Raw genomic sequence first — 24,754 nt, 5'->3', positions numbered from 1 at the left:
GGATTAAGAAATACACTATGAATTCAAGTACAGAACAAGCACTGATGATTTGATTGTATAAGACCAGGCCGATTGCACGGAGTAAGCCAGCAAAATAACTGTAGATGATGGAGATAGAATGTTCATAATCGCCCTAATAGCATTTTCCATGGAGAGTATTTACCATTGCGTTGGCATTTTTTCTTCTTCTGCAGCAGAATTTGTTTAATGTTATTGTTATTTCTGAAATGTGTCACATTGTTGGTCAATTCAATCTGGTTCTGGAATTGCCATCACCAAGCTACTGTAATAAAGCTGTGAACGATTGATATAACTATTTGAAATCATGGTTTATGTTGGAAGCGTTTGAGGCGACAGAAATTTGGAAAACAAAGATTGAGTCGAATCTTCCACAATACGAACTATATCCATCTCCAACACTAATGATTTCACTTCTGCTTGGTAATGATGATGTTACTACATGGTCATGCTGCCGACTATTGGATGACATTAGTGATGATAAGCCTTACTCACATATAGAGGCACCTGGAATCCTGTTGATCGACGTTGGGTATGGTAATGCTTTCCATGTTAATTTGTTCCTTGTTACTTGCCGCCAATATTCACAGTCACTATAAGTCACACCACTTTCATATAATCTCCGCCACATAAAATACAATACGTGTTTTAAGTTTACAGTATAAGATTCTTGCTCTGAGTAGAAATAGGCGGCCAGGTTGTCTGACCGTGTGGGCTCCTGGGAATCCTTGTGGCTCTCTTCTAAATTGTCATCCTCTTTAACAATTATTTCAGTTGCTAATTACAAAATTCACAATCAGTGTGAAGATCAAATTTAACTGCCATTTTTTGATTAATTAGCTTTCTGGTCGGGAAATTGTCCCATCAAACTCATAACATTATTGCGTAGCCAATGAATGAATCACATCTATCATTCTAAGATATCTCCCCACGCTCAATTATATCAAACAATCAAACACTCACCTCTAACTTACAATAATAGCACTAATATTTAGTGTAATATTTTATTTCGTGTTATGTTATAATATCCAGTAATAATTATATGTACTTACACATATTGCTAAAACAAATCAGGCGAACAATGTAATTTTATTGCAAACACACGTGTCAATTCTTACAGAGTGAAAGAGAATTGCGTTTTTTTGAAGAGCAATACTTTTCATCACTCACTAAATAGTATTAAAGTGACAGATATTGTAATGATATTTTACCGTCTCGCTTACCCCGTTTAGCTTCGATCAATCTCGGTGAGCCCCAATGACGTAGCATGTACCAGCACAATGCAATGCTATCCCATGGCGCCGGAGACAAATTAGTTTCATAGGAAGTAAATCTCAAATATCAAAGCCGCGCGGTGAACACAATTTGTTTATAGGAAGACACAATGTTCTGTGTTCGATATTCCATCTTTATAACACTGTACTAATTTAACGTGCTATTCACCGACAAGATCACCTGGCACCATGTTGACCACTTTTGTTCAATCCCACGTGTTAACCGTTTGCTAATCGCAACGCTTTTAAAAACAGTGATAATACGTAATAGTTCATAGATGGTTATTCATCCAGTCATTTCAGAAAATACTGTAACCAAACATGATATTCGCTTCCCGTACGAAATGATGTTATTGAACGACTTGGGAATAATAACATGGTTAAGATTGTGTAATAATATTTGTAATAAACAAAATCAATAATGAATATTTTTTTAAACATAATCTACACGTCGATCATTTTATCTCTAAAACTGGGATCTGATATACTAAAAATGTGCCTATCAGTGAACAATTGATTAAATATGGATTAAATTCTATTACAAATATACTGATTAGAAAACATAACTACGTCGATCAGTTGGTGATATATCTTGGTCTTTCTTGTGATGCGTCTGAAAATATGCAAGTTAAACCATGGGTGACAACTAAGTACTGCTTGTCAATATGCACACCTAAAAAAATATTGCAACATTATAACCATATTTCCAGCAAAAGAAGCACCACAATTTCATAACACCTTTTAAAAATAGCCAACTGATCGAATTCAAACGCACCTGACAATATATTTATGTTGATCATGTTTAGGTCATTTTTTAGCAGATTGAAGGTCATGTGGATTTTTCTGCACGAACTCTTGTGAATGTACACATGCATTCTTGTGTAAAGACACGTACTTAAATGATACCGCTGCCGATTCATCGAAGCCGAATGTAGCGAATATATAAAAGAAGTATTTTACGAGAGAACTAGATCATATTGACAACGTAACTATAGTTCCCGTCTGTAAACTGTTTAGTAAACTGTAATCTAAAGTTATGGGAGCAGGTCATGTGCATAGTTTCTTCGAAAGGTCGGATATTTTGTCGACGGTAAAATTATGATCTCACAGCTGAATGAACAAGCTGTGTCAAAGTTCAATCGTAATATATAAATATACAGTAACTATATTTGTAGTAATATTTATTTACATTTTACATTAAATTGATGGTATATGGCATCAACCTAGCCATAAAGCCTCTTACAGGAAAATGGAATGGCAAACACTCCAAATAATATGTTTAGCATGTGGTTGTTTGTGCAAAGCACTAATACATGTTCCGCATATACATCAATTATATGTTTTCGTCGAACAAATTCTTGCTCTCACTTGAATGTGTAATCTGTGCAGTGTTTTGGTAGTTCAAGAAGTCAAGTGCATTAGTGATTTGCCTGGAGCGAATTGAACATGTTCAGCGTGATATAAGGCGCCGCTTAATCTGGGATAAAGCTTGAAAAATCGATAAACAATGATGATAGCTGTATAACAATGTTCCTAGCAATGTAGAGCGATATAAATTGCAACATTTCCCGAAGGATTATCCTCGCGACAAATGTAAAATCCACATGGCTAAGCTGACCAATACAAGTCATGTATTTGTATAAACTCTGTAGAGATTCTATTTTTGTCAGTGTTGAATTGATACGGCATGCGTGTGTATTTGTAGAGTCACAAGATTATTTAAATAATTCAGATGTAATACTAGATTTATTCCATTTTCGCTCGTAATAACCCATCGCACGTAATGAATCGCCTGTGCTAATTGTCTAAAATAACATGCTTTAAATTCCCATAGTGTCATATAATTTAATTAAACACTACCTATATAATGACTGAGGTTGAAAAACTACATTATTGCAATAACAAAACTCTCTGCTATGTATGTAATGTTTATAATTAAATTATGTACTTCTTGAACTCATAATATAATATATACAAAACGCACTGTATTCGCTCGGTCTCAGATACAAAGACAACAACAGAACTTGCGGCATAAGAATTGTAATAGAACGGGACAACTTAATTTAAATGGTTTGGAAAAAGTTGTGAATGTTCTATTACCGACTAGTCGCCGATAATTATTTGTAATTAACGTAGAATGTGCCATTCAAACTGCACGTCGTCGCTGACCTTGTTCACAGTGTCACCGACTCTAATAATTTAATGTCATACTGTAATTACTGAAGTGAAATGTTTTAAAATCTGTGTTAGGAAAAAATGTAGCATCAATTATAACCATAGTCAATCAAAACGGCAGTGTTTTAATTATCTGTGTGATATGTCCTACTCAATCATTTTCAGGAAACATCTATTCAAGCCAACACGCATTTTAAATTATGATTTTACATATTTTGTAATTAATTATAAACTGTCATTCCTTGAAGCGGTTACATACTCGGACAATAACAATAATATGTGGTGTTATTTTGTGTGAATGTCAAATAGGATATGTCATTCATGCGCATGCTCATGTAAAATGGAATATAAACGTTTGTGGCTACTCGTACTACATCGGTATCTGGAGATATTCGTGTGAATATTAAATTCAATATGCTGAATTATTATACAAATCGAACTGCAGTCAAATGGATTGCCACACAGTTTTAACTGCTTTATAATGGGCCATGGTGGATGCGCAAGTGATGTGTTCTTCTTATTTTAGATGAGTTCATTATGGTTTGTATAAGCAATATCATCATCATAAATCACAGCTGCGCATCCGTTGTGTCATGACAACTCAATCATTGACAGGAAATAGTACGTCTACGTACTACCAAGAGCAATAAAAAGTAGATTAATTGCTGTCATATGAATTGATAGGGAGGAAGCGAATTTGTTCGCCCAGCGCATCTTCTTTTCTCATGATGAGTGAAAGGAATTTGCAGAGTCTTATCATGATGTCATTTTGACGGATAAAACGACAATGGGTAAATTAAAGACAAGTACTACGGTTCTTCGAGTGACAGTGTTGAATTCATGTTCAGTCACGTAAGACAATGATCTATACGATTGCCGAAATTAGCCGGAAAGTCTACACGTTGTGGACCTACAGAGGAAATTGACACATGTTCATTGTTAGGTTAGGACGGTCAAGTCAGAGATATTAGCGTGAGTGAGTTCTATTACCAGAATTTACTAATAATGTGATTTCTATAGGCCACAAAAACAATTGCTCTGTCCAACGCTTTTGTTTCATAAAGATGGATAACAATAATATCAGAGACTTATATGATATAAAAAAAATGTACAAAATATAACCACTGAGTATTGGTTTTATTCCATAAGAATGCACGAAGTTCTCTCTATAAACTCAGTCATAAGGTGTAAGGTGTGTAAGGTAAAAGAAAGTTTCCAATAAAGTCTCATGACAATGGATTACTTGGCATATATAATTCAAAAATTGTTATTGTTAGTAAAGTCCGTTGAGCACAAAATTAAATTTGTTGTCACTTTTGAAAGCCAACATCTAATGTATCAACTCTACACATTATGGCCTCGGGGTCACATATCATTTTCATATTACAAGATGTTGTCACCCAGTGAATACGAAAAGTGGTATGTATTAGCAAAATCAGTTACTCCGTACCAGTCGTTAAATATTGATTAGAACATTTGTGAATAAGGTTCTACCTTAGGGAGAAGATGCACAATCTGTGAAAATCCAACTCCTGACTTTGATAAAAGAGTTGGATGGTCGGCCGATCTAATCTGATGATAATGAAATATCTCTCAAAAGAACGAGTCCATGAGATAACAGATGACAACAATAGATGCATTACCTTGAGGGTCAGTTGATGATTACAAATTCATTTCCTCCCAGTAATACAATTTGAAGATTGTACAGTCTTGAACTGAATGGCTGCTTTTCAATCAGATAATGGCTATCAACAGACAAATAGTAAAACATATCATTTCATATCAGTGCATTTATGTGATAAATAATCAGAAACATTGTGGCTGTACATGGGGAGGGATTCGCGTCCAGTACATAGGAATAATCTGAAATAGACATGTATTTGTCAATTGCACCCATAGTGTGCCATGGAGGATATACAATGCAATAATTGGAAAAAAAATAACAAAGTATAATTATTCAATGTACGATGTTGTTTAAATGTATGCTGTTGGTCATGTAGCGATCGGAGTTTCACTTCAAACATTTGTTTTATAATCTTTACGTGGCTTTGTTTTCACCCGCTTATATTGCATATATATATATATATATATATATATATATATATATATATATATATATATATATATATATATATATATATATATATATATATATATATATATATATATTTGCGAAAACTTGTGAAACGCTAGCTTTTCAACTACCAACTTTGAAAAGAAACGTAGATGTGTTATTGTGTCAGAAGGTACAATTAGTACATGAAGCGTCTTTATCTAATTAAAATGGGCATTCCCCCAAATTCGAGAATCTATTTTTTCTGTGTGTGTTTTTTTTTAATATTTTTTCTATTACTTTAGCCATTTACCTATGCCAACTATATGTATTATTTATTTTATCAATTATTTAGATATAATATTCTGGTGTTGAAATTAGTGGAGAAAAAACAAAAATGAAATTACGTTGTCTGTGAGTGCAAATTTAGTCTTTTTTCATATGAATAATTATAAAAAAATATATATCATGGAGGACCAAAACTACCATCACGTTAATGTATATATGGCTATATTGACCCGTCATTTCCCGGTGTTTCATATGAAGGCATCGATGTATTAATTAAGCCATTTTAAACATTCATCAGTGGTGAGTGAACCATCGCATTATAATTTGTGGAATGCAGTTAATTCTATTATTATTTATTCATATTCTGATGACCTCCCCAATACTGCCAAAGCTTTGTTTTTATGAAAGGCAGTAACGCTGTTCCCGTTGATATGACAGTCAACGGGGGCTTATGTTGTGGTGCTCTATGTATGTATGTTCGTCTGTGCAGCATATTTGTGAACGCGATATCTCAGGAATCAGTGATCAGAATCAGATGAAACTGAGCAGTCATTTGCATGCTCTGGTTAGGTTCTGGTAAAAACAAATCACATATAAATGGAATTTCCCTTTCATTGACGGGAACCGGTGACTTGATTCAAAAGAAAGAATTCTTGGAATTTGTTGAAATTTTCTAGAAGCATATTTCACGAACCTTCCTGTTAGCTAGTTTTCCTTCTGCAAATGCACTTGCTTGACAAGTTCTGTTGGAAGAATTATGTCTCGTACTAAAACTATATTTAATTGGAATTAAAAATGTATCTATTGAAATATGCGAGACATAATCAATAAAATGTTTCCCACTACAATGTTCCGGAATCATTTGTGGCTGGCAATTGTGTGACTAGTGTTTTCAATGCAAACATGAGTTGGCGTTGTGTTACTGTACGTATCTGTAATAGAATATACTACGTCTTTGGAAGTAAGTTGTAAAGAACCTGACATTTTAATGGTGTTTATATATTTTAAATTTGTGATTGGTTCTCCATCAACATCGCACCGTAGTTTGGCGCGGCTGACAACTGACAACTTTGATATAGTGTTTTTACGTGTTTCGACCGTGTTATTATTAACACTAGCTCACGACAGTGTGGTACTTTCTCATGATATTGGAAGATGCCTGGAACACCTTGCAATGTTTAAGTATGTAATTTTTATGATATTTTTGTTATGTTTGTGTCATTTTAAAATAAAATTTTTCCTTGCAAGAAATATTTCATGTGCATATTTTATGGTGTTTCTGAATATTAACGGACGATAAACTTATTTGGTTCCTTACAATTACTGAAATCTTTATATTAGTGCGGATATGGGTTTGTTATCCGAATAAAGTTACATGATGCCGTGATAGCTCTCTTTGAATTGTATGCATGTGTCACATGTTTCATTTTATTAATGAATTGGCTCCCAACCAACTAACCTTCCGGTCCAACCCTGTTGAATTATAAGCTATATGGGTCAGTACTTCTAGTGCATTATTATAGATATGTACATTGTGAATTATTTAATGATGGAAAATAAAGAATTAATTTTACACCTACAAAAACGACGCCATGGAGCACTAATACATATGTAGTATATGTACCCCTGCAATATGTATAATAAAACAAGTGGACTATGCATTAATTTGTTTAATGTTTCTTTTCAAGGAAAGCCTTTTAATTTTTTTAGAATGCAAACAAATTTCTACGTGTGTATGTTTTTCTTTTTTTTAATTTGAATATCATTATTTCTGTTTATATCAGCCACTCAGTGAGGAATTTATCTGATGAATTATATCCAGGCATAATTTGTTTAACTTTTATATTCATTGATTTCTTCTTCCTGTGATCAATATATGTTATCCAAAACGCGGAGTACTTCTAGAATCTCCAGTCAGTTTCATCAAGCTCCTCAAATTCGTTCTTAAGTTGTCAAAACTGCATTTATTGCTTCATAGCTCGTGGTAATTTCTTTTCGATATCATTCTCTTTATTTCAATTTAGTGTCACTTTATTTGACTATAACTAATCGAATTCTATACTTCAAAAACTGTCATTTTATCATTGCATCATTAATGTGATTTATTTCAGCTTATTTGTTCATTCTCCGTGGATTTTAAATGCTCGGTCTCTTTTGAATATGATGAATTTAGTTTCCAATATTCACGTCCTTTTCTCAAGAATTAAAGCTATTTAAAGACAGAGAGGGAAGAGGGAGTATATTATCTACCTTATTAACGTAATCGTAGAATTCGTAGGAAATTAAACAAGAATCTAATCTTCATGGGATTACACGTTTCTTCCTTTCCATCTTAATCTATTCAAACTGGAGTTCTTTACTCTCGAAATATAATTAAGATTAAACAAGGTAATTATACTTTTTTAGACACAATTGCGCTTTCCATCTTATCCTTACATGGATTCAATATAATCTTCACTTAATAAGCGCAATTTTACAGTGGGCTGAATAATGAATTAATTAATTTGCTAAAGTCAAAGCTTACAATGATAAACACTTTAAATCAAGACTAAACCGAAACCACAAAAGACATAGATAAAGAATTTACATTTACATTTTTTTCAATGCAATAAGTTGTTTGTTTGTTTTTTGGCAAGGAACATGATCTCGTTATGGCGTGTACCCATGTCTTATCGTAAAACAGAGCCACATGGTAGGCCTATTTATAAGAATCAGGTACCGACAACATATCTTTAATTAGTTCTTTAACAGCTCCGTGTAACGTCAGATGCGACGTTTTTTTGTATTGGTTGTAATTTATAATTTTTAAATATTTACTTCTTTCTTTCAAATCATTTGCTAATAATGTTATGAGTACAAAATAGTTTGTATTGTAAACTGCTCTCCCTCCTTTTTCCCGCACGTTGTTTTTGTTTTGTTTTTTATTTATATCAAAAGTTGAGTAATGTTCAAAGAATTCAATATTTTGTGTGTTTTCGGTTTGTGACATTTAGTCCTTATTTCATGTGCTTATCAATATATGTACTGTAAATCATTTTGAAACATTTGGTGTATCGCTGTGTTAATCGATCAGTATGTTTTAAGAGGAAACGTTTGGAAGCTAACACGGTAAAACAAACCTAATTTAATACACAAATTCTTTTAGGTAAACTATTATCTATGACACAACAACTGGTCGACACTGCGACTAGTTCAAAACAGATAAGCTTCACGAACACAAAGACGATATTCACTATAACAGAGAAACCTTTAACACCCTAACACACGTATCACATGACGGATAAGGTGATAAGATATACTCAAATGTCACCCTGAACGAATACTAATATTACATTACACGTTGTAAAGATAAGATTCATAGCTCAACAAAGGCTTGTAATTCACAGGTGTGTACAACGCTAATCGTTGTCAGTGTATTACGTAATACATACTCGACATTTCAATATAATATCAATTCTAGCAAGGAGAAATATATACGATTTTAAATATCTGAATCGTTCAATACAATGGTCGAATTATGTGGTCGAATATTCCTTAAAAGACTCAAATATGAAACGTCGCATTTCAGTAAACATTTTGTTTTGTATGATGTATTCCTATACAATGAGAATACAAAGCCAATTTTTAGGTGTAGGCAGATTAAGATTGCCGAGCCCTTGATGATAAAACGACATCACCTTCTGGGTGAACCAGATATTTCTAAGTAAGGGTGTCGAACTCTCGGTCGTATGGCATGGATACTAAATGTATAATCTTTAAAATGCTAGACATGTCGTGGCTGCAGACCAAGTCAAAATGTCGAACTATATTCACCCATTCTACCGATGGTTGAGTGGTCTGTCATTGAGCCCATACACTGAAATTATTACTATGACGAGGTACTGCATAACTAATATCAGATGACTCAAAGAGCGAATGCTTGTAATATGACTATGAGTATGTAAACAACCGTTTCATTTCAGATCAATAGACAAGAGAGGGCACTGTTTCTATGAAGTAAAAATGTCATGTCATGATAGTGCAATATTAGATCGCAGACCACGCACACTCGTCAACTCGTTTTACATTTGACAGAGAAACCATTATATTGGCTATGGGAACAAGAACCGTGTCAGTGTGACCGTGCAAAATCATTGTATTATATAGTTTGATATTTCTCAATAGTAGAATTCCTGTAAAACTCAATGATCTAAACATTTCGTAATTTGTGTGAATTGAAATTTAACGATTCCATATTTTGTATGAATACCGAAATATTGTCATTAGACATTTTTTTCTGTTTATTAGATGCTTTATAAATAGTACACTATTCAAATTAACCTGGTAAATCATTAACCATTGTAGTCTAAAGCCTGGGAATAGGGGTGTGTACAAATGACGTCAGCTAGAAGAGATCTAGACAGAATCACTGTCTGCTACACTGGTTATATGTCTCATTACGGAGCCATTGAGATTCCAGGGTTTCGGGTCACGCCAGTGCAGATTACGTGTCAATATCTCAGATTTGAAACACTCTGCATCCTAATTAAATGGCAACGAAAATAATTGGGGTGTATTTGCCTTATACTAAAAACGTCTACATGTTCTCTGACTCCGTATAATGTATGTATTAAACTGCATAGTATCAGCGGTCTCCAGATCTTCGAAGGGGAATTATTTGTATACTTGAACAAAAAAATGGCCAAGAAAGTTTAATTCGATTTGCAAAACATACGAAACACCTTCACAGTGCGATGTTGCAATAGTATACAGATTAGACGAAATATAATCAATCCAGCCAACTGAACAAATACGATAATTGAATCAGTGAGATACCCGATATACGAATAGATGCCGACTGCGGTATTATGCAGAATAGTGGTTGAACTACTGGAACTATGCAAATAAATGTCCTAACCCGTTCAATAGGCATACTTGAGCCAATTTAATTCAAATTTGGTATAAACCTCACACATGGTTACCGGTGCACATGAGTTTTTTTTTGTGATTTTCGTCTTTCGGTGGTATATGGATTTATTTTGTTTTATTCTAAGAAATTATACACACTTGATCAATTTGACATACCGGTAATCATCATCAGCCGTATCGCTGAGTGGCTGATTTGGCTGTCAATCACTAGGCTGGTCTATAAATAGCAGAATCAAATTCTATCCAAAAAATACATTTATGCGTGCTACAACATGTATTTGCTCACGTGAATTTTTAATCGCAATACCTTTCATTTCGTTATATCACAATTTGGGGTGGGGGTTAAACAATTATATTCAATTATATAGTATAAGCAATTAGGAAGATTACGTAGATTGTTTATCTTATTATTCAATTTTGCCCGGACCTCTAATACAAATGCAGCAAATTTATTAATATAGCAGCCCTTCTCTGTGAATGCAACACAAGTCTTGCAATGAAAATATTTCGATTTTAAATTACCTATTTATCTTTATTTTTCTTTAATGGCTAATAATTTTGAATCAAATAAGACATAATATAATATTGGTTTCAGGTCAAGAAAAACACAATCGTGAGAGTTTTGGTTTTTTAATAAATGACCAAAGTTTACTCAAAGAATTAAATTCAAACTCTGATATGTAAACATTATATATATATATATATATATATATATATATATATATATATATATATATATATATATTGTATGTTCTCACAACACATCTTCGACACCACGCGTTAGTTATTTCAAACGCATTAAAAACGGCATCGATCGGATGTCATTAAATATGTCATGCTTAAATGTGGATCGATTAATGTATATCGCTGATTGCCGAACCATCAAAGCTGTGTGCAATATTCGGTATTTTTTATGAGCGCATAACGCAATTAAATGTGATTTTTACTGAGAATATTACATGATCCAGTCTCTCCAGACTGTCACGTGTTTTAAGATGTAAAATTGAATCCAGGCACGTGCTAGGCACATGATGAATAATGATTTTCGATCAACACACTTTTTCCGTAAGTAGCGCCCTCTGGCGATGAGGTGGTATATTAACATAGCGTACAAGCACTTCAAAACGACGACTTCGAATATTGTAGATATAGCACTGTATGATGCGGATAGGACATTACGTGGTGTCCACTTTAAAAACAGCGCTCCGAGGGAATAACAAAAATTAAAATTGGAGAAACCAAATAAATTCCCTATGTTGTGATAATGATATTGGTTTCTCGACCAACTGGGTCGTATCACTACTCGTAGTGACACACGGCTTCTTATGTGATTTTGAATGATATAATTATTTGTTAGACAGAGTCACTATATATTATGATAAGTTGATATGTCATGTGATTTGTCATCACGTCGTGTATGTAAATTATGACGTGGTGCAGCTTCGTTAAATGATTAAATGCGCAGTGCCCAGGCCTAATTTAACTGAAAGTGGCCGCGTGGTGGCGGTATTTGGAATAGCGAATTAACGTTCTCCTATTATGAGTATCATAAAAATAAAACTAGAAATTGATCAATTAGTCTTGACGCTGCACTAGTAGTTATGACCAACAACATATGTGAAAAAAAATATGTTATCCGCGCAGGTAACATGTTTTTAGTTAACTGTTAAATCACTAACGACCTTAGATTGACAGCACATTGAAAACAAGAGTACATGGCGACAGTTTACTTGAAACAAAATTTGATAGGTCAACAGCTCACAGATTAGCTTGGGTAAATCGAAGGTACGAGGCAAATAACAAATATTTGTAAATAAGTGTTGCTATTGTTCTAAAATGACCAAGTCTGAGCAAATGCATCGTGAGTGATAATCAGCTTAACAGTGAAAGTAACATATTTTGTGACTGTCTCAACGTTGACATATTGTAAAAAAAGAAAATCTAGTGTCTTGCGATGTACTTTTTGACGTCTACAACTGATTCACGGACAAGAATGAATGCGACGCTTCTTTCAAAATTTACCTGATTGGCTGCCCATCCTTAAAACCCACAACGTACCAAATCCTGCGTTGTATATATGCTTCGACTTTCGATATCCGAAAACTATGACTTGTGTAAGGCACAGTTTGCGTCTGGGTATATTCGTCACCGAGGGCGCAAACACTATCACCGATAATGTCAGGCTAACATTCCCCTTTAAGGTAGAAGCCTAGTCATAATTTCTGACAAAATTGATCATAAAGCGCATGACAATGTTAATTAGTTTATTATTAAAAATCATGAAGCTAATGTCCCGTGGTACAGTGAAATAGCATTATTTTGTGTGTTATAGTTAAGCTTTTTGAGAAACGTGTCCTAATATTTCTTGAAAATTGCTATTTTTAGAACAATTCCATAGAACACAATGTTAAAGAAAAATTGCATTTTTTGACACTTTTAAAAAATCAGATTTTTTAAATAATTCAGAACAACAAAATGTACCCTATCATTAACAATATACGACTTTTTCAGCTTATGTCACCAGGCTAGATTTTGAGATATTGCATAATATCTCTGCCATAGGAACCTGTGGTAAAAGTGTTATAATAGTGTCAAAATGGCGACTTTCCACTAAGATACAATCATCAATTTCTCAAAAAAAAGGCTGGTGACCCCCAACTTTTTTAGGTCAATATCCTTATATTGCCTTGGAGTACAATTTATTGCATAATGAATAAATTCCGAGTTTTTTTTAATTTATGAGTAGGCTTCTACCTTAAGGTGTAGGAAAACTGTTTCAGGGCTCGTTTTGCCGTCATTTACAGTGGATTCTACCTATAAACGTTACATAATGTTATGTTTAGGCAATACGAAATGTCATCTCCAAACCACGAAACGTTTTATCCACATTACATAATTTTTAAACTTCGAAGATATTCTTATTTTGCATTAAGTAATCAAAGCTGATTTGAGTATCCAACAATCTATGGTTGATATGTTATTTATAATTTTGCTGTGCTTATGTACAAACTTGAATTTAGGGAAATAAGTGACATCTGGTGAGCATATGTTATAATTAGAATCGGCAAACGTTTTGTTTTCCATCTTCAGGCAGTAAATACAAATTAAATAAACACAATGGCAACAGATTGGAAAAATTTTCATTTGCCAGAAAGTAACCTCAGAGCCATTGAAGTGCCCATTGAATACTCCTGGAAAAAGTGGTGATGATAATGATACACATCTAAAATTCCTGGCAAATGTCGAGCAGTCCAAATCCATCAATCGTTGTTCTGTTGACCTTCATTTTGAGATTTCATAGTAGCACAAATCGCGTCACTTAAAATTTAACAATTCCAAGCTACACATAGATCGGTCTGAAACTGAACCACAGAGTAGTAAGCGCAAGATCCAAACCATGCAAAGATACAGAGGAGCATCTTCTGTGAGCAAGAAGAAGTTTTCTACATTTGATGCATATACACATTTGCAGGACATGCTTCTTTGCATCTGATTATCTTAGAAACAATATTTCATCTGAGAAGCTTGACTCATGGACCATTAAAACAGAATACCAAATGAACGAGTCCATGGCATGTGTGGAGCTGACAAGCTACATTGAGAAATGTGTAGATACTGATACGTTTTGTGTTCAAACTATCTGAACTCCATACTTTGTATGCAATTTGTCACAGGTCAAATCAATCGTGCCAATACAATACATTACTACCAATTGTAGTAAACACATTCCATTTGTCACCCAATAACCAAGAATATTACTTGTATAAGCACAAATCACATGCGAACGTACGTTACGGTACGGTACGTTAGGGGGGAAATCACAACTATGTACACGTTGTTATACCCATCTATCCACTATGAGATAGATACACCATTAGCAATCTATTTCAATAGAACAGGACACAACGAGTTGCACCTTTGTTTTTTGCATTGACTCATGTCAATTGTGCCAGGTGATGACAATTCATATTTGCGACACGAGAGCAATGCCAATTGCCATCAAGTCCTAAACTATGTCGCATGATAGTCAAATGCACAGGTGGTGCAGTTAGATCAACTGCTTTCAGGTAATGATAACTGCTATTGAGAGACAAACACTTCGATATAATGTAATGTGTGTATGCATTTATCTACATCATCAATGAATTAGATTAACATATTTATTTCTCATCCAATATTCAGGCATTGGGTGCTCTCGGGGCTATTTCTAGATGATCCGGAAACTCCAAAGCATGTTTTACACCATGAACATGGCCTGTTAGCACAGAAGTCTTTTCAAATGTCTAACTAATATTTTTGAAATTATGGGCAATCATTTCTTGGATGCCTTTCCAATGCTTGTGACACTTGACAATAGAAATTATATGAATGGGTCAGTGCTGGAAACAGTGCATATATTGGAGCATGTAGGCAGTATCAGCACTTTATTTGTCAAAAGTGTAATTGTAGATCGGACCAAATCAATGAATGAACCAATCAAAAAGACTTCCCTGGCTTCTTCTGCTTCGACTTCGACAGACATCACCAAAACGAGAGAAAAGTTGCCAATAATAATGTGTCTTTGTTTGGATACATATTAATGCAAACTTGGGATGGGAATTTGCGTGTATTTGCCCATAAAATCAATTATACCTTATAAAATTTTGGGAAAGTCCATTTATCTGACTTATTAAAGTGTTTAGGGCATCCTGGTCAACTCAAAAACCACTCAAATATGACTGCAAAATCCCAGATTGTACAGTCATTGTTCACTGTCTGGCTCCTACTACTGTAGTCAACACTTTTGATGATTACCAGATACAAGCAGGGAAAATTTGTGTGTAGAAAAGTATCAGGCCAGACCAAGCTATCCGGGAACTGGATGAACTTCCTTCATCTCCTGCTTTCAGCAGTGCCCTCCAGAATACCAGAGTTTCCCTTCAAGCAAGACTCCTGTATTTCTTTGTTGTTGTGTTGCATAAGTCATTGACTGTCATCCATGTTTACATCCCGGAACTGTGAGTTATCACTAATGCACACTCCTTTAAACAATCCCCCATTTTAGTGACTTGTATTTGTATTTTGTATTTTGCTGTGCTTTATTCCTTGTAATTATTTTGAGAGGTATTAAAGCCAGGAGCTTCAACGCGACATTTTGGTGTATGTGTATTTCATTCCCAGTACTAATGTCTTGTCTACCCCATTCTAGCAGTGGAAGAATCCCCTGTCCAGTGTGAGTCCTGTGGGTGGCCCTCTCAATTGCAATAAGCAGGCCTTACACTGTGACATACATGATGAACGAGAAGTTAACTATTAGCCTTCTTGGCCTTGTAGAATTTAGACCACAATCATTGCCAATGTACCATACATATTCTGGCTTGATACAACATCCTCTTTTAATGGCATAAGTAAGAAATCACAAAGACATTTGTAGATCTTGCTTGCAACCCATTCAAGCACTGTCTTCTCATCCTATTAGGAAATATGCATACAGGTCATTTTTTTCTACATAGGTAAACTATTCTCCTAATCTTATCTAATGTGTAAGAAGAAACACATTCAAATCCCATTTGTTCTAAGAACTCCATCACACGTTCCTTGCCCCACATTGCCCCTAAACCAAAACTATTGTCAAAATACAGTGATGTTGCCAAGCAACGAAACATACTCCAAGTGTAACGCCAAGCAGCATGATGCATGCCAATATTATCAGCATGGTTGCTATGACCATCAGGTTCCTCAATAATATATATACCATCATCTTTCATAATGCGCATAATTTCGTTATGAACAAGGTCAGGTCGAGGAAGATCGTGTACGACGTCAATTGTGAAGACAATGTCGAACTTGGATTTCCAGTTATCCGCCATTTTGGATGCGTCGCATTGGAGGAAAGTGACGTTTGAGAGTTTCATTTCAAGTGCTCGAGTTCGAGCTGCAGCGATGGTCCTCTCGGAAAGATCAACACCATAGAATTGGCATGCAGGATACAACTGTGCTACTGTACACATAGGCATTCCACTACCACAACCAACATCACAGACAACAGTCCCTGGAACTATGAATATAGTATAACATTTCTGAATCCGCTGTTAACTATAGCAGAAATACTCAAAAACTTGAAACAAGCAAACAAAAAATCAAACAGAAAAAATGGATTGTCACCAATCTTACCTAGTTTGGCTTTGACTTCCTCTGATGTAAACAAGTAAGCCTTGGGCATTTCCTGAAGTTTTAGTGATGCCATTTCATCTGAATGTTTTTTTATGAGTTGGATATCGAGAGTATGGCACACCTAGCGAAGATAAAATAGTCATTGTTTATTATATAGACTTGCACCAGACACATATTTAATGTTATTAGAAATTATGATAATTGAACCAGAAATAACGAAATGATTATTTAATTGCTAGGAAAACTAGTAGTTCGAATGAGTTTTAGTACAAGGACAAGGATTAACCCAGATTTATTGGGGAACCAGAATTGTAATTACATATTACAGAGCATTGTAGGAGTCGCTGGAATGGCGTGGCTTGGTAGCTTGTGTATATATCAGACAACTTATGTGCAGGCTTCAAATACGAACACAACATTCGGCACCATCAATGAGGTTTGATTGACAAACCTAATTGACAGTGCTGAACTTCACTTACCTGGGCTCTCTCTGGAATTTGCTAGGTAATAGTAAATTTACTAATCAAGAAAAAAAAGTATTAGTAAATTTTGTCTGGAAACTGGGGAGCATTTTCCCGTGACAGAGCACAACGAGGAAGAGAGAAGGAGAGGTAGGTGTCCCCTCTGTCGTCCGCCGAAAACAAGAACAGCATGCTGAAAATGGTGCTTGCTGGTGCAACCTGAGCTCTAATTTTGTGTGTAATTTCATGGCATCAAATTAGGCAGTCTGCTTCACAAAATGTACCATTATGATGGTACAACAAAACATCACAACAAAATATGCAATGTAGACAGAAGAACCTTTATTTGAATAACTCAGTATTAATTAAGCATATTCATAATAAGCTCGCATTGTTAACAGTGGGAAAAATAGTCATCATTCAAAAGTTCACTAAGTTCACTGCCTAGAACACAAATCATCCTGTGAATAAATTTTCACGGGAAATTTCTCAGAAAAAACTCTATGCCAATCAAAAAGCTGTATATTATTATGAAGTAATCTCCCATGTTCATCATGCAAAACCCGCATGTTGACGTTTATGACGACACAAAATGACTATTTATTTTCATCGAAATTTCTGAATTAAAGTGAAAAAGTAACTAAAGTAACTTTCGGTCTCGTAATTCGATCTCAATGCTAAGAATGCCCGGTAAGAATGTTACACAAATTATAGTATTTTTCGATCGATTCGCTAACATTGTCTCACCTTCCATTAGCTGTGGAATCATAGCCCTTTGTTACCGATCGCATTATTTACGTGACAGACACTGACCGGCCCATGTTCGACATACAACAACAAAAATAAAAACAAGACGTCCGAGTGAAATTGTTAGGGCAAAATTAGATTGTATGTCGCACCAAAGAGCTACGGAACCGCAGCTAACCTTCCATTATTTCTGAAATCGTGCTGCAGTACGATCAACTTTCCGTTTCTTGGTGATGTCAGGGTTAGGACACCCATGGGTTTCTGGTTCTGAACACGATTTAGCGGTTTCTCCTGAGTCCATCTCGTCGTGAAAAATACTCGTCGAGCAGTTGTCTACTCCTTTTTGACGTAGTCTCCATTTTTAATAAATAAACAAATCACGTGTTTGATAAGGGCGACACGAAACCGTCCCATACTGAGAGTAATGTCGCGGGGTATCTTGAAACGCATGTCGATTAAACTACGCATGTGCTATGACACCAAAATAACTTTAGAGTGGAAAAATACATTCAGTGGCAGTTCCGTGTTGATCGCGATCACCATGTAACAATTGTTGCAATCTTAGAAGTAACGGGACATTGTTTAACTTTAAAATGGCAATCACTCAAACCGTAACACGCGTGATGATCACAGTCGAGTCTTGACAATTAAATGAGGGCGATTTGCGAGGGTATTTTGTACAAAATGTGTTCGTAAATCTTACTAATAGATATTTATTTTGTTCGTAAATCTTGTCCAAATTTCGTAATTTACGACATTTGCGAGCGACAGCGAGAGCACAGCTTACATACTTACATAAAAAGTAAATTGCAATTCACCTCACTGTGATGACGCATTGGTTGTGGAATAAAGAAAAGGGACAGAAGCATGCGCACTACGTACACAATATGCTAATGACATATAAAGAGATTATGACGTATGAATATTATTTGTAAGTGCAGTTATTAAAAGAAAGGATTTATAATTTTATTATGAAACGACGGAAACATGTATATTCGGTCTTAACCCCCACTCCGTCTATTGTGGTAATTTGAAGTCTGTACACGCTTTCTATCATACTAAACTGGCCATCAAATTTAACAACTGTTTCTGGCCTTTAAAATCAAGTGTGAATGAGCGTAGGCAAGCCTCAATAGGTTTCGATTGTATACAGCGCCACCAGTGGCTGTTAACAACTCCATGCGTCCAGACTCATAGTTAGTACTTCATTGCAGTTTTAAACGACTTTTGATAGCTACGACATTGTCCCATAAGTGCAGTCATGTTATTCTACAACTGCTATTTCTATCGACAACAAGTAACTTCGAGCGTAATCCATATTAAATTTCAATATATTAAACATGGCAAGTTTTAAGTACAGGTTGCAAATTTGATCAAAGGAACATAAATATACATATTGTAATTATAATGTTTGCCCTATTTTGGTAATTTAGTTTTCTCTCAGAAAAATAATATACCCCGGAATGTATTTTTTTTAATTGAAGAAAAAAATATTTAGCGCAATTACGCTCCGGCTGTATAACCCTTGTCATAATCTAGATATTACTGTACGAAAATAATTCATACCATGTGAGAACAAAATAATATATATATATTATGACCTGTTCAAATAGAATATTTATTTGAATTCAAGATAATAATTAAAATTTAATAGATGATACATAGGAAATACCCCGTGAACTACCGCACAATTACAGCACGGTGTAACTTATGGCGTTACGGTGACAGATGTATTATAATAATCAGAATTAGTACGTTCAATGTTTCGTGAATGACACTTTCTATGAAGGACCATCAATATCTAATTACAAGTCTAATTTCAATATTCAATTTATAACACAGAATTATTTAGAGAGTATGTTATTGCACTGTTCACTCTGAACAACCTATTCAAATATTAATCCTAATATTACTACTGGACATTGCAAAATGTTGCAAGTATTTGGTGTTTAGGTAATATGTATTGTGTTATCGATGCTCATGTACTAACAATGGAATTTGTAAAAACAATGAAGCAAACCTGATTGTGGTAAGCTTATTATTACGCTCGGGTCTTCTAACTGGGTCATACAATACAAATAAACTTTTTACAGTTGAAATATGTGACCAAAAATAACCTCAGAAACTCCGACAGATGAACTGGGTGATAAATGTGTTTGCCGAACTATCTTAATATAATTATTGAAATGATGATTTATTTCAAGTACTAGCTCTTACTTTTAGTTGAAAGGGGTGGTGGTTCGAATGGCATGTAAACAAACAATGTATCCTACACGAGTTTTGTGCGTCGTTATGAGTCCCATGTATTGGGGGGTCCAGGCCTATAGGTCGAATACACGGGATCGTGCGACTCGGACGATGCTATGCGTAATCCAGATGCATTTTCATGCGTTTGGAGGGGGCCATGGCCCCCCTTGGCCCCCTCTGGATCCGCCACTGACATCAGGTGTCATGTAAAAACCAATTGTGACTCAGAATGATATACATGTATGACGGGTGTCACATATGTAGAGCAGGATGTGCTCACTCTCAACTCTAACAACGCGTTATGGATACCTTGGAGTCCATATAATTTTCTCCCGTAATGTATTCTCAGAAGATTCTCCTGCTCAACTATTTTCTGTTGAGTGTTTAATTGTTGTTAACTAGATGACTGACAAATGTATGCCCGCCATGACCACCGCAAGGGCACCTCTTCGTTTGAAATAATGAAAATGCATTTATAAATGAATTGAAATTCTATTTCATCTTGGACTACTTTACAATGTCAAGCTTCGTGAAGGAATATGGGACGACATGGTATGTATTTTTCTTATCACATTAACTAAGCATCTCTACTACGACCGATGCACCACCTACTCACCTGCAGGTCCATCTTTTTTCATACAATTTAAAATGTCTTGAAAGACGCCGGCAAGTAACGGAACACCATCTGATACAGTGGCTACACAACCGTTCCCTCTGTTTCTTGACAGAGACTTAGCTCTATAAGGTGGAAGGAAATATGTATGCTTTTTGGGGTCGACTTCCACTATATCACTGGTAACCATGGCACCAAGCCATTCTCTGACGTACCTGTTTTCAATTGTGAGATAATACGGGGTTACAAAAACATGTTCATATAATATATATATATATATATATATATATATATATATATAACCACAATCCAAACATGAATGAATATGCATCATAATTATATAACAGTAACACAGTAATTTTAGTACAAAGCAATGTTGTGTATTTCTTTAGCTGGTTGTTCAGGGATGAATTCAAGCATACACGAACGGTAATCAGATTCACTAAAAACGGTGAATTCAGAGTGCCCTTCCCAAATATCTCACGATACGGCATCTAGTCTAGTCTCGGGTCAGTATCCAGTGTCCGATCCTTGATTCTCCTGATATTATAATCTTTAATACCTATGTCAAAGGTTATATATTTATAATATACCGCCGATCAATTTGCGTGGCACACCAGAACAAATACTGTGTGAAACCACTGGAAGAATTTCAGTCCCACACATAGCTTGTAGTCACTATGACGAACTACACACCTTGCAAGAATACACGATGTGTCATGATTTCATAATTTACCTTTCCTTGAGACCAGCTGCATCAGCAATTTCAGACGATGATCTAGGCCCGTTGAACTCCGCCATAGTTTCGAAAAGCCCGGAAGCAGAACCGATAGAAAGACCGAGAGCGATAACCCCATCGTTCAATATTTTCATCATTCGTTGTTCAAACTCTTTCTCCTCCGATGACCGCGTGTCTGCGACGACTGCACTCGCCATACTGTCTAAAACACCCTGTGTACGTCTTTCAGTGTGACCCGCAGTTAGATCAAAACCAGACCTGTGACCTTTGATTGCGTGTCACGCTCCTTGGGAAGGAACCATTATTTCAACGGGGATGGCAAGTTAGCTTAGTGTGGTTAACATATCTACCGTTTTACATTTTTACATTTTTAGAGTAGACCATGTAGGCACATTTGTGCATGTGCTTTGACATATTTTGCTGTGTATGAAAACAATGCCATTATTAATACTGTTAATATCGTTAAACCCACAACTACAAAATCAAGACAAATACGTCAGCGAATCGTGTACATTCATTCTTACTGTAACAGTTTTCTGAGTACCAGACATCACCAGGTCTGGTGAAATTACACAGTCAATTGTGAAGTTGACATACTTTGAATGATCAGGCGATGATCAAGGTTCTAAACGTGTTCCGTGTCTCTTGTAATGTAATATAAAATAATGCGTACAGGAACGTGATAATAGTATTGAAAATTATGCGTACACGTACATTGTTATAGTAATATAAATTAAGCATACGTTAAAGTAATAAGGAATAATGCGTACATGAACGTAATAACAGTACATGTATTAGAAATTACGCGTACATGAGCGTTATAGTAATGGAAATAATGCGTACATGAACGTAATAACAGTACATGTATTAGAAATTACGCGTACATGAGCGTTATAGTAGTGGAAATAATGCGTACATGAACGTAATAATAATGATTATTATTACACATATGTCACTGTAACGCCATAAGTTACAGAGTGCCATAATTTTGTGGTATTTTACGGGGTATTTTCATCCTACCATATTAGGAAATGTGTATTCCGAAGATTGCACGCGTAAGCGTCCTGTAAAATTAAAAACAAACATGGCCGCCCAAGGCTTTGGTCGGATACAAAACAAAGCAGTTCGCTCAATCTGTTCTAAACTTTTTTCTATTTCGGCACTCCCATGATGTATCCTTGGGAGGAGAAGATGTATAATAATATTATTACGAGAATACCGAAAGTGTGTACTTTTCGGTATCCTCGTAATAACCTCACATTATATTGCAAATCACGCGTACATGAGCGTTATAATAGTATCATTGAAAATTATGCGCACAGAACTGTTATAATAATATAAGGTTATTACGAAGATACCTCAAAGAATGCACGAAGAAGGTACAGCGGCGCAGTATCGACCGACGCGCAGCGGAGGTCGATGCGACAGCGTACTGTCTGAGTGCATACTGTGAGGTATCTGCGTAAAAACCTTATTATTATACATCTAAAACGTTTAGAGCAGAATCAGCGAACTTCTTTGTATGAAGTCCGGTCAAACCCTGGTGGCAGCCATGTTTCTTTTTATTATTAGAGGACGCTTACGCGCGTAATAATTCCATATTTGGAATTTGCATTTCCTAATATGATAGGACGAAAATACTAGTACCCCGTAAAATACCGCAACATTACGGCACGCTGTAACTGATGGCGTTACAGTGACAGATGTATAATAATACTATAATTAAGCGTGCGTGAACGTAAGAGTAATGATAACAATTCGCACAGAAACAACAATAGCAACGATGCGTACATGAACGGAACAATAACAATAGTTGTAGAAATTGAGTGTACAAGAACGTAAAAGTAATGAAAATAATGCATACAGAAACATACTGGCAATAGTATAATGCGTTTGTGAACATATTTGAATGTAATACTAGTAATAACATTTTTGCACCCAGAATTGAAATAAAGTATACATGAACGTAATAAGAGTACATGTAATAGAAAACATGCGCACATGAGCCTATACTAGTATTAGTAATTAAGCGTACATGAACGTAATAGAAATAAAAATAATGCGTACATGAACGTAATTATAGTATTGGAAATTGTGTGTACATAAATGTAATAACAGTAATAGAAAGTATGCGTACATAATATGTTAGTCCTATACAACGATACACAATATAGTTATTAGTAACAATGTGGAAATAAATACACACCGGGAGTGGAATTCTCCAAAATATCGAAAATATATAAATTAAGTAATGAACAAATATTGATAGCGATGATGTAAAATCCCTTTCTACTAAATGTGCGTGTACGAATGTTTTTGTGCGACCTGCTTATTCGCACTTGTCTTGTGTCCGAAAGCCGAAGGTTTCGACACGCGTTCCACGACTTGATTTAACGAGAATTGTTTCTCGACAATCTAGACAGACTGCATGCAATATCCGTCAAACTAAGATTTTTCACTGAAGCCGGTACAATTCCACGTTATCACACGCAACGTAATATTACCGTAATTGGTATAGTACAGGTGTGATGGTTCAAATACCAAAATGGCAACAGCAACAGAAAGACTTCCCTGGCGGCGATGATAACATGCGAACACGGAGCCAACAAATGAGGTTTCAACTGGTACTGGTATTATTATACTCTGCAAACATCAAGTACAATAACGCGATAAAACTCCACTACTCCAATAACTAGATACTTAAACTCCAATACAATTCAACGAGATCTCCGATCTGAACTCAGTGCTTAACAACTCCCCTATATATACCCACACTGTCTATAAATAGACCATTACATCAGCATACATAATGAGTCTGGAATTTACTATAAATTTCTAGAATGTTCCATTACCTTCTATTGCCTCCTACAGTGTTCTATTACCTATTCAACCAGTCTCTAAAAAAAATCTAGAATATTCCACCCAGACACAATACGGTTCTAGAACATTCTCAGTGACACGGAAGTAGTAAATAAGTCGTATGCGACACGCCTTCCCTCTCAAGAATATTATAACATATAATATTACATGACTAGCAACGACGTCAATAATACGAATACGATAACAATTTCAAATAAA

At 35.3% G+C, this 24,754-nt stretch overlaps 1 protein-coding gene across 1 annotated transcript; it reads right to left on the bottom strand.

The window, feature by feature from the left end:
* Positions 1-16,066: 16,066 nt before the first annotated feature.
* LOC102804120 (uncharacterized) lies at positions 16,067-21,981 on the bottom strand. Its single transcript, XM_085497382.1, has 5 exons — positions 21,674-21,981; positions 20,941-21,152; positions 17,349-17,359; positions 16,870-16,990; positions 16,067-16,753 (listed from the first exon to the last, which is right to left on the bottom strand). The coding sequence occupies exons 1-5, from the start codon at positions 21,871-21,873 to the stop codon at positions 16,191-16,193; spliced, it is 1,107 nt and encodes a 368-aa protein (XP_085353508.1). The 5' UTR covers positions 21,874-21,981; the 3' UTR covers positions 16,067-16,190.
* Positions 21,982-24,754: the final 2,773 nt, after the last annotated feature.

Source organism: Saccoglossus kowalevskii, chromosome 3 (assembly GCF_978046115.1).
Source record: "Saccoglossus kowalevskii chromosome 3, keSacKowa6.1, whole genome shotgun sequence".
Lineage (NCBI taxonomy): Eukaryota > Metazoa > Hemichordata > Enteropneusta > Harrimaniidae > Saccoglossus > Saccoglossus kowalevskii.
The sequence above is the reverse complement of the archived record's forward strand: the minus strand, read 5'-3'. Positions and strand labels throughout refer to the sequence as shown.